General features: G+C 38.0%; 1 protein-coding gene across 2 annotated transcripts; it reads left to right on the top strand.

Moving 5' to 3' along the window:
• Positions 1–1054: 1054 nt before the first annotated feature.
• LOC145549950 (uncharacterized) lies at positions 1055–9870 on the top strand. 2 transcript variants are annotated; one of them, XM_081602971.1, is made up of 4 exons: positions 1055–2783; positions 3841–3939; positions 4980–5162; positions 8627–9870. In XM_081602971.1, the coding sequence occupies exons 1-4, from the start codon at positions 2720–2722 to the stop codon at positions 9352–9354; spliced, it is 1074 nt and encodes a 357-aa protein (XP_081459097.1). In that variant the 5' UTR covers positions 1055–2719; the 3' UTR covers positions 9355–9870. The 2 variants fall into 2 exon arrangements, with proteins under 2 accessions (XP_081459097.1, XP_081459096.1); XM_081602970.1 differs by having other exon boundaries at positions 1078–2739.
• Positions 9871–15791: the final 5921 nt, after the last annotated feature.

Genomic DNA, 15791 nt, shown 5'->3' with positions numbered 1-15791 from the left:
ACAATGTCTCCAACCTCTAGGTTTTTAGTTGAAACGCCATCAACTGGGAGCTGTAGGACTTTAGTTAAACATTGTATAACAGGGACTCTAAACCCTGTACGACTTTAGTTAAAAACCCCGTTTGACAAGGACTCCACCCTCTAGGTTTTTAGTTGAAACTAATGTTGTAATACCTCTGACTTTAACTCTGTGTCTCAGGAGATGCAGCAGGGCCTCTGGGTTCAGCAATAAACATTCTTTTTGCAGGTGGCCCCCCCATACTCACCACACCATTTTTGTGTTCGTGCATGTCGGGGGCAGTAGTGAGGGGGGGAAAGCCCCTGTCTACTAGTCATTGAAAAGGGGCAAAAGTGAAAAGAGTTAACTAGGGGACTCGTGCGCTCTTTACATTCAATACAAGAATAAGTGAAGGCGCACTGGTTTCGTCTCTGCTCATTTCTTCTCTTGTAATTGTCCCTTTTATAAGGTAAGAAATTAGATTAATCTTTGGAGAATGATATGGATGAAAGCTAGCCCTGTGTGTGCGAGTTTGTATGTATTTAGTTTGTTTTACGTCGTGTATTAGTTATCTTGCTTTAATGTGATGTGCGAAGAGTGTTTGGCTAGCTACTGTAAGATGATTTATTTTTCCTTTTCAATTAATATGGTTTCATGTGAAATTGGTTGTTTGCTGGGAATGTTCCGTGGATGACTGGGGGCGCTGTGTCTTTGGGAGAATATGTTTCTTTCTTCTTCGAGGGTTTTGGCTTTCTCTTGGGGGGGAACTTCTAATGAGGGGCTGAGACGTTAGACTGTTCGGTTACACGGTTGAATAAAAGTCTACACAGCTACGCTATTCCCTCTCAGTGTATGCTCTTTCTCTACCCACGACCTCCTATATTATGGTGACACTGATTTAGATCACTACGCAGTGTTACACTACTTAGCTCTGTTACTAACGGCAGTAAGCCTTTAGCGATATGTTGCGGAAAGTGTCTCCACTGTATGTGATGATTAGCTCAGTGAGTTGTGTGTATGCTGTGTGTGGGTGAATGAGATGTGTGGCAGTCGTCCTCCAGTCTAAAGGGGGCGCTGCGTACTTAAACCCTGCATTCTTGAGGAGCGAGGGAGAGATGGTGTATGTGGCGTAGTGAGTCTAGACGACAACCGGAGCAGCGGCTGTAAGAAAAGTCTGTGCAGCTTTCACCTGTTAGCTGGAGTTATTAAAAGTTAACCTCCAACCACCTCCGAGACACCGAGTGATTCATGTTCAAGGCGCGTGAGGGAGATAACCCTGAAGTAGAGACTTCGGCCATGGAGGAAGATCTCCGCTGTGTCTTCAGACCACGGTCAGCAGACTGAACAGGAACGGTTAACAGATATGTTCTGTTCGGCATCTAGCAGTTTGATTTGTGAGAACAATTGTGATTTTTATGAAGAAGTAGAAGTAATGTACTGTTCATCATTTTGATGTTTCTACTTTTTTCCTTATTAATGTACTTCTGACATAACATTAATTCAGTGACATGTTTAAATATTGTTAAATAACTAATAATTGTATGAGAAGAGATTTCTGTGTTCTGCTCTTTACATTCAATACAAGAGTAAGTGAAGGCGCACTGGTTTCGTCTCTGCTCATTTCTTCTCTTGCAATTGTCCCTTTTTCAAGGGTCAACATCTGCAGTTAAAGTGAAAGACAACCTGTAACATCACTCCCTTTCCAGAATTTGTCCTCACATCATTGTGGATGCTACTTTCGTTCAGTCTTCTTCCTGCTGTTGAATCAACACTGATCTCCCCACTGCTTCATGCTTTCTCCAAAATAATATAGATCACGCCTTAATGATCTTTTACTATTTTTGTTAACAATGGCAAAGAAAAAAAAATCCTTATAGTGGGTCTTGATATAATGTTGTTTAACGAAGTAATATATTCATGCCTCAACATATCAATGACAGTTTAGTGACAGAGGTTCTACAACAAAAATAAAACTTGTCCTTAACACTAAATGTAGCAGGTATCTTTAGTTTTACATCTCTGAATATGATCTGTTGCTTTCAGTTTTTTAACAAACACGGAAGCTATCTTTATCCAATCCATTTTCACTTGTAAGATTTACAAGTCAATGGCATTATCTCCAGTTCATACTCCAGACCAGATGGTGGCGGTATTGCTTACTTTCATAAAAAAAAACGCCTTAAATAGACGAAAAGCCTTGAATCCAGGTAAGATAACAGACGCTGTTCAAATTCGCCATTTTTACTCGCATAATATTGCCTTAAAAGTTGAGGGGGCCTTGATAATAGCTGTTGACGTCCTAGTTAGTACGAGTTAGATGACAACACAACTGGACAAGGAAATTAAATGTGGGTCACAAAAGGAGCCCGATGGGACGAAGGCTGCTATGTCTTCCTAGTTGGTGGTAAGTTTGCTTATTAATCATCTTTGTTTAATTATATACAGTGCAGTAAAGGCATTAACAAACTTAAGTTGGTTTCAGAAATAATTATCAATTTTATTATGACTTTTATGATTATTACTATAACAATCATTCAGCTTCATGTTGTAACTCCATGGAGGCTTTGTTTGTCGCAATTTATACTTTTTTCTTAAAAACTCTACACTCTGCAGCCAGGCAAAAATGCATTCCTTCTCATTTACATACCGTAGAGAGGGGAACACACCTCCTTAGAAAAGGCTTGGAACCGGAACAGTTGCTCAGATCGCTGGGGTCCGCCCCATGGCAATCTCTGGGAACAGGTGCGTCCTCGAAATGCGTCCCCGTATTTTTGTCTTTGTCTCAGGTAATTGATGTCTTGGTTTGTGGTTTCTAATGATTATGATGAGCTATGTGATTTTATGCATTTGATTGGTTGAATAAATTCTGAATTATTGTATATTGAACAGTGATTGTTGTGTTGACCTTGAGGTTCTGCTTTTACACACGACATCATGGACCCGGGAGAAGGCAACGAGCAGGAAGTTTTAACATTTATTTCTCACAACAACACCCAGAAATGTTTTTCCACCCCAGGCATCCAGTCATCATTTCTGATTATGTCGCATACATAGCGCATCCACAACGTCTTAAAATTGTAAATCTTATTTTTTCTTTGCCCTTTTCTGTACTCTTTAAAATACAAATGCGTTCTCTGTTTAATTTCTCTGTTGTTCTTTTTTGTAGTTTTCTGTAAAGTGCAGTGAATGGGAATGTTCTGTTGTTGATCCTCATTGTTCTTAGGAAGAAGAAATGTTAGTTTGTCTGCAGTAATACTGGAATACTGTGACATTGTATTAAAACGATACTCTGTCCTTGGTGAAACATTTTTTACATTTCCTCTAAAGTGTACCTATTGTTTTATTGTGCTAATTTTCATTAGCATGTAAACTTTGAATGTACTGACAATTTGTACAATTCTGTTATAGCATATTGGCTCTTGAAAAAATGTGTGTAAGACTATTGAGACAGTGGAACATGTTATTTTGAGGTGTCGGAATTATCTGATTCAGAGAAATAAGCTTATTAGGAACCTTAGTAATATGAAAATGAAATTTGATATTGTTGATTTACAGAAAAAGGATTCGGGAAGTAGAGGATATCAGGCTATAGTTGATTCTTTGATATATTTGATTTTTTGAAAGAGGAAGTTGTATTTATAGAATGTAGCGTTTTCTGTCATGTGGTCCACACTCCTTACCAGTTGGTGGCGGTAATGCTCACCTAATGTTTGCACACCGCCAGTAAATTTCAAGAAGAAGATGATGATGGCGCATGGTTTGCTCCTTTAATTGTTCGAGTGTTTCTGTAAAAAAAAAAATCCATCTTAAATATGCAGTTAACTCCTGAAGAAACGTTCACAGAGTTTAAAGAAATCATCATCAAGTCGGAGTTAGAGATGGACGATCAGCGCAGACTGCTGGATTTCTCCCGGACTCCCCGGATAATCTTACACCGAATAGGTAGGAAACACCAGCGTTTGGACGAAGGTTAAGGACTTAATATCTGAAGCTTTCTGTTCAAGAATCATTTTAGTAACTGTTCCCCTCCGGTATAAATAAAGACAGACATCACAATTATGCTGTAAATATGGCTCATGTATGTAGAGAGAAAATAGAGCCAGTAATTTTAGTTGTAAAAATTTTACGGCTATCCGTCCTTTATTAATGAAGAGAGTTACATTATAAAACGGGAAAAATCCAGTTGAATAGAGTTTCACCTTTCAGTACGACAACGATCCTAAAAATAAAGGCTGCAATGGGATAGTTTTAAACAAAGCAAGTCAAATCTGGCCCGCTGTAGCTTTTTGTGTGGCCCTCTAGTTGAACCCTTGAATCCAGATGCCATCACACATAAAGCAGATAATTACATGTAACCTTTTCTCTGTAGTTACAAAAGCCACTGGCTGTGGCCCCAATAACTTATAATGAATTCAATTGAACGACTCCATTTAAATTACGATCACTGCTGGACATAGAAAGCAGATCTCCTCATTCACATAAAGACGCACATGGAGAAGAGGAAAAAGGTGAAGCAGGAGGCGATGACAAAAGGAGGGCTTCTATAAGAAAAAGACAAAAAATATCTACTTGACAAAAACGCATGTTTAGGGGAAATGAAAAAGTAAATATATACATTTCTTGACGGAAACTTATGTATAAGGACAAGGAACTAAAATCTAATTTTAATACAAATAAAAGTAATGAAAATAAATGATAGCTCCAAATTAAGTTATATCTTGAAATAATAAAACTTACTGGTAAATATTAACAACAATGGTGACTTATTAATTTATAATAAATTAAAAAAAATTAAAATATCCGTTCATTTGAGAATTCTCCAAATGTCAATTGGATTTGTTCGAATGATCTGTCTCTCTGTCTACGCTCTTGAATTTTTATGTGTGGGGTTTTTTCTTTTTTTTCGTTTCTGTCTTAAACGATTTCTAACATTTACTTCAGTAAAGTTAACTGTTTCTCTTTTCGTCTGTTTTCTTGTCCAGATTGCCTGCAGTGTAATGTTTATAACCAGGAGAGGAGATCCACTCTGGACCAGGAGGAGTTAGAACCTCTGCAAGTGAAAGAAGAACAGGAAGAACCAGAAGATCATCAGATAAAAGAAGAACAAGAGGATCTAAAACACCAGCAGATAAAAGTGGAAGAGAAAGAAGTTGACTGCAGTCATGGTAAAGAACAGATTGAATTAAAACAGGAGGCTGATACCTGCATAGTAGTTCCTGTTTATGAGCAAACAAACCAAACTGAATCACAAGGGTGAGAGTTCATCTATTAAACTGACTGAAGATGCGTGCATAAAGGAAAACCTGGAGTATAGACATTTGTTAGTATTTGTGAGCCTGCCTCTTTATCATTGAATTGAATGTAATTTTATAATTTTGTATTATTTTCTTTCAGGTTAACTTGTTAAGTGAGCTATTATTGCTACAAGTTAATTTTCTAAACTACAGAAAAGTTACTGTTAGCGAAGCTCAACTGTGAGAAATTGGATTAATGTTAATATGCGATAGTAATACCGCTATTATGTTAGATTTACCAATGTTTAACTTTATCTTTTTTGTTTCAGATTACTTAATCATAAGAATAATTGATAGATTACTCTATTACTAAAAAAGTTGTTTACAACATCCCTAAAATATAATTAAAGACTGGAGGGATTTCATGTCTATAAAGCTGAGAAATTGTTGTATTTGTTAAATGTGATCATTTAGATCTTGACATTTAGATACTTAGAGATCTGAAAATTTTTTATTGAGAGATGCTTTTTGTTTTTTTTCTGGCATATTCAACCATCCATTCATTTTATGCCGCTTATCCGGGGTCGGGTCACAGGGGCAGCAGCTTCAGAAGGGAGGCCCAGACTTCCCTCTCCCTGGCCACTTCTTCCAGCTCTGCCGGGAGGATCTCAAAGCGTTCCCAGGCCACCCGAGAGACGTAGTCCCTCCAGCGTGTTCTGGGTCCTCCCCGGAGCCTCCTCCCGGTGGTACCCCCTCACCAGGGAGGCGCCCAGGAGGCATCCTGACCAGATGCCCGAGATACCTCAATTTGCTCCTCTCGACATGGAGGAGTAGCGGCTCTACTCTGAGTCCCTCCCGGATGACTGAGCTTCTCACCTTACAGTGGGGAAAATAAGTATTTAGTCAGTCACCAATTGTGCAAGTTCTCCCACTTAAAAAGATGAGAGAGGCCTGTAATTGACATCATAGGTAGACCTCAACTATGAGACACAAAATGTGAAAAAAAATTTGAGAAAATCATTTTGTCTGAGTTTTAAAGAATTTATTTGCAAATAATGGTGGAAAATAAGTATTTGGTCACCTACAAACAAGCAAGATTTCTGGCTGTCACAGACCTGTAACTTCTTTTTTAAGAGGCTCCTCTTTCCCCCACTCATTACCTGTATTAATGGCACCAGTTTGAAGTCGTTAACAGTATAAAAGACACCTGCCCACAACCTCAAACAGTCACACTCCAAACTCCACTATGGTGAAGACGAAAGAGCTGTCGGAGGACACCAGAAACCGAATTGTAGACTTGCACCAGGCTGGGAAGACTGAATCTGCAATAGGCAAGCAGCTTGGTGTGAAGAAATCTACTGTGGGAGCAATAATCAGAAAATGGAAGACCTACAAGACCACTACTAATCTCCCTCGATTTGGGGCTCCACGCAAGATCTCAGCCCATGGGGTCAGAATGATCACAAGAACGGTGAGGAAAAATCCCAGAACCACAAGGGGGAATCTAGTGAATGACCTGCAGAAAGCTGGGACCAATGTTACAAAGGCTACCATCAGCAACACACTACGACGCCAGGGACTCAGATCTTGCAGTGCCAGACGTGTCCCCCTGCTTAAGCCAGTCCATATCCAGGCACGTCTGAAGTTTGCTAGAGAGCATTTGGATGTTCCAGAAGAGTATTGGGAGAATGTCATATGGTCAGATGAAACCAAAGTAGAACTATTTGGTAAAAACACAACTCGTCGTGTTTGGAGGAAAGTGAATGCAAAGTTGCATCCAAAGAACACCATACCAACTGTGAAGCATGGGGGTGGCAACATCATGCTTTGGGGCTGTTTCTCTTCAAAGGGACCAGGACGACTGATCCGTGTACATGAAAGAATGAATGGGGCCATGTATTGTGAGATTTTGGGTGCAAACCACCTTCCATCAGCAAGAGCAATGAAGATGAAACGTGGCTGGGTCTTTCAGCATGACAATGATCCCAAGCACACTGCCAGGGCAACAAAGGAGTGGCTTCGTAAGAAACATTTCAAAGTCCTGGAGTGGCCTAGCCAGTCTCCCGATCTCAACCCCATCGAAAACCTTTGGAGGGAGTTGAAAGTCCGTGTTGCCCGCCGACAGCCCCAAAACATCACTGCTCTAGAGGAGATCTGCATGGAGGAATGGGCCAAAATACCAGCAACAGTGTGTGCCAACCTTGTGAAGACTTACAGAAAACGTTTGACCTCTGTCATTGCCAACAAAGGATATACAACAAAGTATTGAGATGTACTTTTGTTATTGACCAAATACTTATTTTCCACCATTATTTGCAAATAAATTCTTTAAAATTCAGACAAAATGATTTTCTCAAATTTTTTTTCACATTTTGTCTCTCATAGTTGAGGTCTACCTATGATGTCAATTACAGGCCTCTCTCATCTTTTTAAGTGGGAGAACTTGCACAATTGGTGACTGACTAAATACTTATTTTCCCCACTGTATCTCTAAGGGAGAACCCAGCCACCCTGCGGAGGAAACCCATTTCAGCCGCTTGTATCCGGGATGTCGTTCTTTCTGTCATGACCCAACGCTCATGGCCATAAATGAGGGTGGTAAAAAACCTCTCCTTGGGTTACCACCTTATCGTGGTGGAGGGGTTTGAGTGTCCCATTGATCCTAGAAGCTATGCTGTCTGGGGCTTAATGCCCCTGGTAGGTTTACCCTTGGCAGACAGGTCCTAGGTGAGGGACCAGACAAAGCGCAGCCCGAAGACCCCGATGATGAGTTAACATTGGACTTGGTTTTCCCTCGCCCGGACGCGAGTCACTGGGGCCCCACTCTGGAGCCAGGCCTGGAGGTGTCTAGCATTACTGACCTGCTTCCCTTTCCCTCGCTATTCTTTTCTTAGTTAAAACTTTTCAGACCTTGTTATCTAGTCTCAGTGTAGACAGTTCATAGCAAAACACTGCATCGTTCTTATTTCATATATGAGCTTACTTTAAGTCTAGCAAGGAAACGGGTGTGGCAACATGCATGGTAACATCATGCTGCAAGGAGTCTATAGTTTAAAATAACATTTGAAGCTCACTTAAGAATATCGTAATGTATATCGTGTTTAGCAAAAATATATTGAGATATTAGACTGTCTTCATATCACCCAGCCCTACCTGTAATAATACAATTTAGTGCTAAATATTAACAATAATCCCTACTATTACTTTTGTAATAAATAAAATAAATATTTTAAATCAATTAATTTGAGAATTCTCCAAATGTCAGTTGAATATGTCCACTGATCTGTCTCTCTGTCTACACTCTTGAATTTTCAATTGTTAAACGATGAAGGGTTTTTTTCCCATTTACCTCAGTAAAGTTAACAATTTCTCTTTTCCTCTGTTTTCTTGTTAAGATTTCCTGCAGTGTAAAGTTTATAACCAGGAGAGGAGATCCACTCTGGACCAGGATGAGTTAAAACCTCTGCAAGTGAAACAAGAACAGGAAGAACCAGAAGTTCATCAGATAAAAGTGGAAGAGAAAGAAGTTTACTGCAGTCGGGGTGAAGAACAGATTGAATTAAAACAAGAAACTGATACCTGCATGGTGGTTCCTGTTGATGAACAAACAAACCAAACTGAATCAGAACCAAACAGGAACCAAGACATCTTTCAGGAAGTTGCTGAAGCTGAGAACCGAAATCAGGAAAGAGGAAAACCTTTCTCATGTGTGACCTGTGGAAAATATTATAGTCTAAAACATAATTTAACTCAGCACATGAGGATTCACACTGGTGAAAAGCCGTTTTCATGTGGGAACTGTGGAAAAAGTTTTAATCGAAAACAGCATTTAACTGTGCACATGAGTATTCACACTGGTGAAAAGCCGTTTTCATGTGGGAACTGTGGAAAAAGTTTTTGTCAAAAACAGTATTTAACTCTGCACATGAGGATTCACACTGGTGAAAAGCCGTTTTCATGCGTGAACTGTGAAAAAAGTTTTAGTCACAAAGTTAGTTTAACTGTGCACATGAGGATTCACACTGGTGAAAAGCCATTTTCATGCGTGAACTGTGGAAAAAGTTTTAGTCAAAAACAGCATTTAATTCGGCACATGAGGATTCACACTCGTGAAAAGCTGTAGAACTACTTTCCATACATGTTGAGGTTCATTCTAAAAGTCATTTAGATGAAAACTGATTGGCTTTCATGTATATAACGTGAGAAAATTGTTTAATTTTCAAATTTGTTAAATGTGATCGTTTGAATTTTGACATTAGGATACTTAGAGATGTACAACATGAACTTGAAGTATTGATTTGTATTATTACATATGGAGATAATGAGTGGGGTGAATGAGATTTACTTTTAATAAATTTTTATTCCAAAATAAAATGTGCTGTTGTGCAGTATTTCTAGATTTTCATTAATTGATTTGCACTTTGAAATTTACTGTATTAAAAAATCTTTAGCTCTGTCTTTAAAGCAAAACTAGGCTGAAAGTGATGCTGTTATTTGTTTGAAATTATATTAACCAGTCTATATAAAATATTTTTAAATAAATTACCATGCCCTTTTACTTGGAAATGCAATATACAATATGAACACATTTTCCTTCATTGTTTGTTCTTGATTGTATAAAGTATTTGTGATTATTGTTTCCAGTAATTTTGTGTGTTGCTTGTCTTTGTATAATTTTTCTTTTTTCTGCTTGCTTCTGCTTGTTGATTAACACGGTTTAACCCATTAAATACGGGCGGTTTAGTTTTTAGGTAAAAATAAATCTAATGTCAGCTTAAATTCCTTGATTACAAAGGTTGCGGTATGTTAGCATGACATTAACTCAAGCCATTGAATAAGTTAACGATAGCTTTTTTTGTCCAAATTAAACAAAAGCTACCTTAAATGGTACATCATGTTGGCTAACAGTAAATTAATCTAAGTAAGGTAACTATTTGTAACTATTTTGTAGTCCTTGTTGTAAACTGGCCTCTCTGTCAGACTACATGAGGGCAGCCATCGCTACTTTAAGTAGTTTGTGTGCTAATGGGCGAATGACTAAAGTACAGGAGATTTTATATAGAGAATACGCTGCAATACCTTCAGCAGCCCATTTGTTTACAAAGAAATATTTTGTGGAAACTTTTCAGTTTTGACCCGTTTAACTGCTGGATTTGCACTATAGAGGGTTCTGGTGCTGGTTTTTACAGTGCTGGAAAAACCAGCACACCTCCATACAGATTTCCATACAGGTTTCCTCAAAGAGACATATAAACACCCTTATGACAAAATTTAATTGAACTGATTTATGACTGATGATTGCTTTTTAATTTCCAATGTCCGTCTCTCTGCGCGCCGCCCCCGACAATAAACATTCCTTTGACCTCTCTGTTGGTCCCACCTTTCTGACACTTTGTTTTGGTAAACTCCTTCTGACCTCTATGAGTTCTAAGAAGAATACAATTAAAGTTTTAAAACAATAAGTGATAGATAATCACTAACCAGAATATTACATAATATACAATATAGTATATTTAAATGGAATCAAATTTTATTTGTATAGCACATTTCAGCAGCAAGGCATTTCAAAGTGCTTTACATAATTAAAAAAAAATCAACATGTGACATTCAATAAACAGATTTTGAAAAAAAAAAACAATAAAACCTACACCCCTTTTCAACCGGGGGGTCGACATCTGCACCCCGTCCTTATCTGCGACTCAAACCCAATCTGGGACTTTAGTCAAAACCCTGTTTGACAAGGACTCCAACCTCTAGGACTTCAGTTAAACGCTGTTTAACTGGGACTCTAACCCTCTGGGACTTTAGTCAAAAACGCCGTTTTACAACGTCTCCAACCTCTAGGTTTTTATTTGAAACGCCATGAACTGGGACCTGTAGGACTTTAGTTAAACCAGTGGTTCTTAACCTTTTCTGAGGTACCGAACCCCGCAGTTTCATATGCGCATTCACCGAACCTTTCTTATTCCTCCTCACACACCCCCACCACGCAACATACTTTGCGGTATTCTGATTTAGTAATGTAATTATATTAGCTGTGTTACCACCGCCACGCCGCTAGAGGCAGTAGCAACCCCGAAAAGATGCGAGTAAGGAGCAGATTTAGACTATAGAATTTGGTAAAAAGAGTGGAGCTCCTGCAGCTCTGATTGGCTAAACAATGTAACGTGATCCTCTGCAGCAAGTGATAGCAAAGCGGGGCGTCATCACGACTTTACACGAGTGTGTCTGTATCTCCGCGGCAAACTCCGCCGAACCCCTGAGACCGACTCAACCTACCCCTGGGGTTCGATCGAACCCAGGTTAAGAACCACTGAGTTAAACATTGTTTAACAGGGACTCTAAACCCCGTAGGACTTTAGTTAAAAACCCCGTTTGACAAGGACTCCAACCTCTAGGTTTTTGCAGGTGGCCCTCCCATACTCACCACTCCATTTTTGTGTTTGTGCATGTCGGGGGCAGTAGTGAGGGGGGGAAAGCCCCTGTCTACTAGTCATTGAAAAGGGGCAATAGTGAAAAGAATCAACGACACTATAAAAAGAAAAAAGTTGATCCAATTTAATTGAATTACTTCTGTAGGTAACGAGTAATTCAATTAAGTTGGATCAACATAATTTTTTTAGTTTGTTTAACTTGATAAATGTAGGTCAGTCTAACTCAATTTATTTACTTTATTTCATATACAAATTTTTAATCCCTCTTACTTAAATTTATAGAAAGTCAACTCAAAAATTTAAGTTATATAAATAATATATAAATATAAATAACTTTTAAAGTATGTTTTAGCTTTTACAAAAGGAGTATAATTCCTTTACACTACTCAAAAATTCAACTTGGTTATAATAACAAATTTACATTGCACAAATAGAAAATGTTTAATTTTATTGTGAAATCACAGATTTTTCACAACATATGCACTGAACATACTACACAGATCGTTTGCTTTTCTGCTTAACTGGGTTAGCTTTTTAGTAAACTCAACATGGGGTATCCTAAGTCCAGTTCTGGAGAGCTACCATCCTCCAACTTTCAGATGAATCCAATCTCCAAATAAAATGAACTGCTCATTACTATGTCTCTTGTCAGCTGAGTGTCTGCTGGTGTGTGAATTCAGCAAGGTGGTATTGAAATAGTTCATCTGAAAGTTGCCCATTGATGGCTCTCCAGAACAAACCTTGGACATCCCAGAGTGAGCTTGTAGAATCCAGAAGTATTCCTCTGAAAAAGAAGGTTATTTAAATTTACAAGTCCTCCTAAGATAAAGGAAATCAACATTCTCAATCCCTAAACTGTTTTTACATAAAATGTAACAACATGTGTGACTGTTTTTAACACCTTCAAGAACCAACTGAAAACAAGCAAAAACATCTACATCCTTTCAAACAAGGGCGTGGGGTCATGGCTGCAGCATTTAAACCATGTCCGATACTTAAGTTAACTGACATCAAAACAGAATAGTAAACATTAAGCACTGCTTAATCCAAATTGAAAAAAAAAAATGAAAAAACGCTGTAAAAGTGTCTGTGAACAATACTACAGCAACCTACTAATGCTGTGGCTTTAATATGCACAATGTCCCAAAAGAAATTCAAAAAGTTCAGTCCCTTGAGGTTAAGCTTCCAAAACACGGCCCCCTCATGTTCAAACAAAGACAGAAAATAATCTGTCCTTTTGCACAGCATGCAATTATCTTCACTGTGAGGTCTGAAGTCTTCCAAACAAAATCTGAACTTTAGGAGACATCTTGTGTTGGTCAAATTGCATGAAGATTTTTGGAAACACTTCAAATGTGAAGTGCAGAGGCTTTGGATAAGCCAGGTTAAGGGCATATATCAAACCAAGAAACAGGGCACATGCTGAGGCAACTGAAGTCAGGTCATGCAACACCTTCACTCCCTCAATGACAAGGTCTTCTGGGGATTCTTTCAATCCCTCTCCCTCCTCCCGAATCACAAATACTGCCAGGGTGAGTTGTTTGAGTTCCATCTGGGCTCCCCTGATCTCCATCTCCATCTCCACTGCTGCCCTGTAGTCCGCCGAATAGCGCGGCTAATTACAACTAGCAAATGTGTTCAAAGCAAATAACTGATGATACTTCGACGTTAAACACAGTTAACTGTTTCAAATTAAAGGTAGAAAATGTCATGAATATTTTTACACCGTTTAAATAATATTTTGTCATGGTGTGTAGAATACTTACCGTTTTATTACAATCCGGTGGACAGTCGATGGGGTATATGCCACGGACTTCCGTTTTAGCACTTCCGCATTTTTATGCCACATAGAATGCTTCCGGTGCCCAGGCAACAGTATGTCAACAGGCAACAGTATGTCAACAGGCAACAGTATGTCAGCAGTGGCTCCTCAGTCCTGCAGGACTATTAAAGATGTCTTTATAATTATTCAGATGTCCTGAAACGCTCCAGCAACAACAAAGGATTTAAGCTGGATATGTCAAAACTTCACAATAACTTTGAAGGCAAGTTAATAAATTGTTTGTATTCGCCATAATGCCTCATATGTCTGACGTAGCTAACAGGGACAAGCTTACAAAGGTGCTCTGTAAATGTTGTGTTTTGATTATCTGTGCAATCTATATATCTATGCTGTATAGATAGATAAAGATATAGATATAAACATATATAATTTGTCTATATTGTGCCCAAGCTATCAGTCGGAGCTGAAGTTAGCTTCCGAATGTAGCTAAAGGGCGATTACACTTAATTTTTTCACTATCTTGAGCTTTTTTAATGTGTTGTACTTTAAAAACTACACCTAAACATTTCAAACCGAACTAGATTATTCTGTACTAACAGCAGAACAAATAAAACATTTGTGAAACCTTCTAATTGATTTGTGAAATTTGTAAAATGTCAATAGATTCCAGAACGCATTAGATCTGAATTATTAATTTGTGATTATTTTACTTTCCGTTTTCTTTTTTTAATCTTTATTATAGTTGGACAGTTGATGGCTTCCTGGAGGGAGAGATCAGCTGAGCCAATGTTGCCAACAACTTTTCTCTTATTAACTTTTTTGCTTTTCTTTATATAAAGTATTTCTATCAGTTGCTCTTTTTCCATTTTGTATACAGTATTTGCTCTATTTTTTTATTTTTACCTTAATGCTTACCTGGTCAGTAGAGGTCTAAATGTATATCCTCTTGATTACTGACAAATGTCAGAACCACATGGACTGAGCTGGTTACATCAGATCAATCTGAATCTTTATTTCTCATTAAAATGACTTATTGTAATTTTAAGACATTGTTATAAAATTGCATCTTTATTCTGCTGTAACGATGACTGCATTCTTGCAATTAAAATTTCTTGTATCCTGACTGTAATGCTCCCTACAACTCACAGAACAGATGATTGAAATAAAGGCACTTTTTGAAAGTATTTTCTGTGATTTTAGTATAGAAATTGAGGGCGGGAGGAATCGATTCAAATCAAATCTGATATGAAAAAAATCTTGTATCATCCAGCCTTATTTAGCATATTAAATTATATGACTAACTACATATTGCTTAATATTCACATTTCTTTGCTGATATTACCTAAAAGTGTTTCATTTTAACATCTCACTTGAATTCCTGATCTACATGCAAATACTTGATATAACGTAAACACTGAGAAAAGGGGAAAAAAGGATTCAATTTTATTGTAGGTACAAACAGGATAGCAAAATGAACAGTGAATATATAATATACTTTCTAGCAGCTAATCAGACATCAGACTTGTTTTGCCTTTACTGGTGATGAAAACTCGTCACTCTGGAGGAGAGGAAGTCCGGCTCAGCCCCGTCCAGGATGACTGAATGTCAGGGTAGCCAACAAAGTCTGCAGGTAGATTTTTGAATATCTGGTGCTCCGGTTTCAAGATTAAATATAAAGATATTTAACCAAGTAAATAAAAAGTTAGTCCACGTTGTGATGATCCCGCAGACCGTGGACTGATGGACGCCGTACCGGTCAGCTGGTCCAGGTGCTTGGATCCAGTGGAAAGGTAATCGGAACAACGATCATGACTCAGAAACACATCACGAAGTGATGCGATGCAAACCGGAAAAATTAAAAAGAAAAAAAAAAAAAGTGTCCTTATTTAGTTGCACAACGTAATCAAAACTAATAAATCCTCAGCTCTTTTTGAGAGTTTCGCTTGAAAATAAATTGACAATATCTCAGGAAATTAAATGTGTAAGTGAAATAGTTCTGGCATCACAAAGAAACTGCAAAAAAAAAATGTTTCAGAGGTGTAACAACACTGAAGTTACTGAGTAAAGAGTGAACTAAAATACTACTTAGAAAATGCATGTTAAAATCTGAATACTCTTTTGAAAGTGTGCAGCTGAAATTAATTTAAATTACTAGCAGGCAAAGCACCGTGTTCGCCTAATACCTGCACCAACAGTAAGACAAAAAATTATGCATACAAGAGGCAGTAGTTTATAAAAGTCGAGGCAAACCTAAATTTACCATTTTAAAAACAAAATGCAGTCATAACTTCATTTTCTAAGCAGAATCTCAGAGGGGAAAAAAAAGAGAAATTACGTCACTGT

Source organism: Poecilia reticulata, chromosome 22, assembly GCF_904066995.2.
Source record: "Poecilia reticulata chromosome 22, P_reticulata-male-v2, whole genome shotgun sequence".
NCBI classification, from domain to species: domain Eukaryota; kingdom Metazoa; phylum Chordata; class Actinopteri; order Cyprinodontiformes; family Poeciliidae; genus Poecilia; species Poecilia reticulata.
The sequence above is the reverse complement of the archived record's forward strand: the minus strand, read 5'-3'. Positions and strand labels throughout refer to the sequence as shown.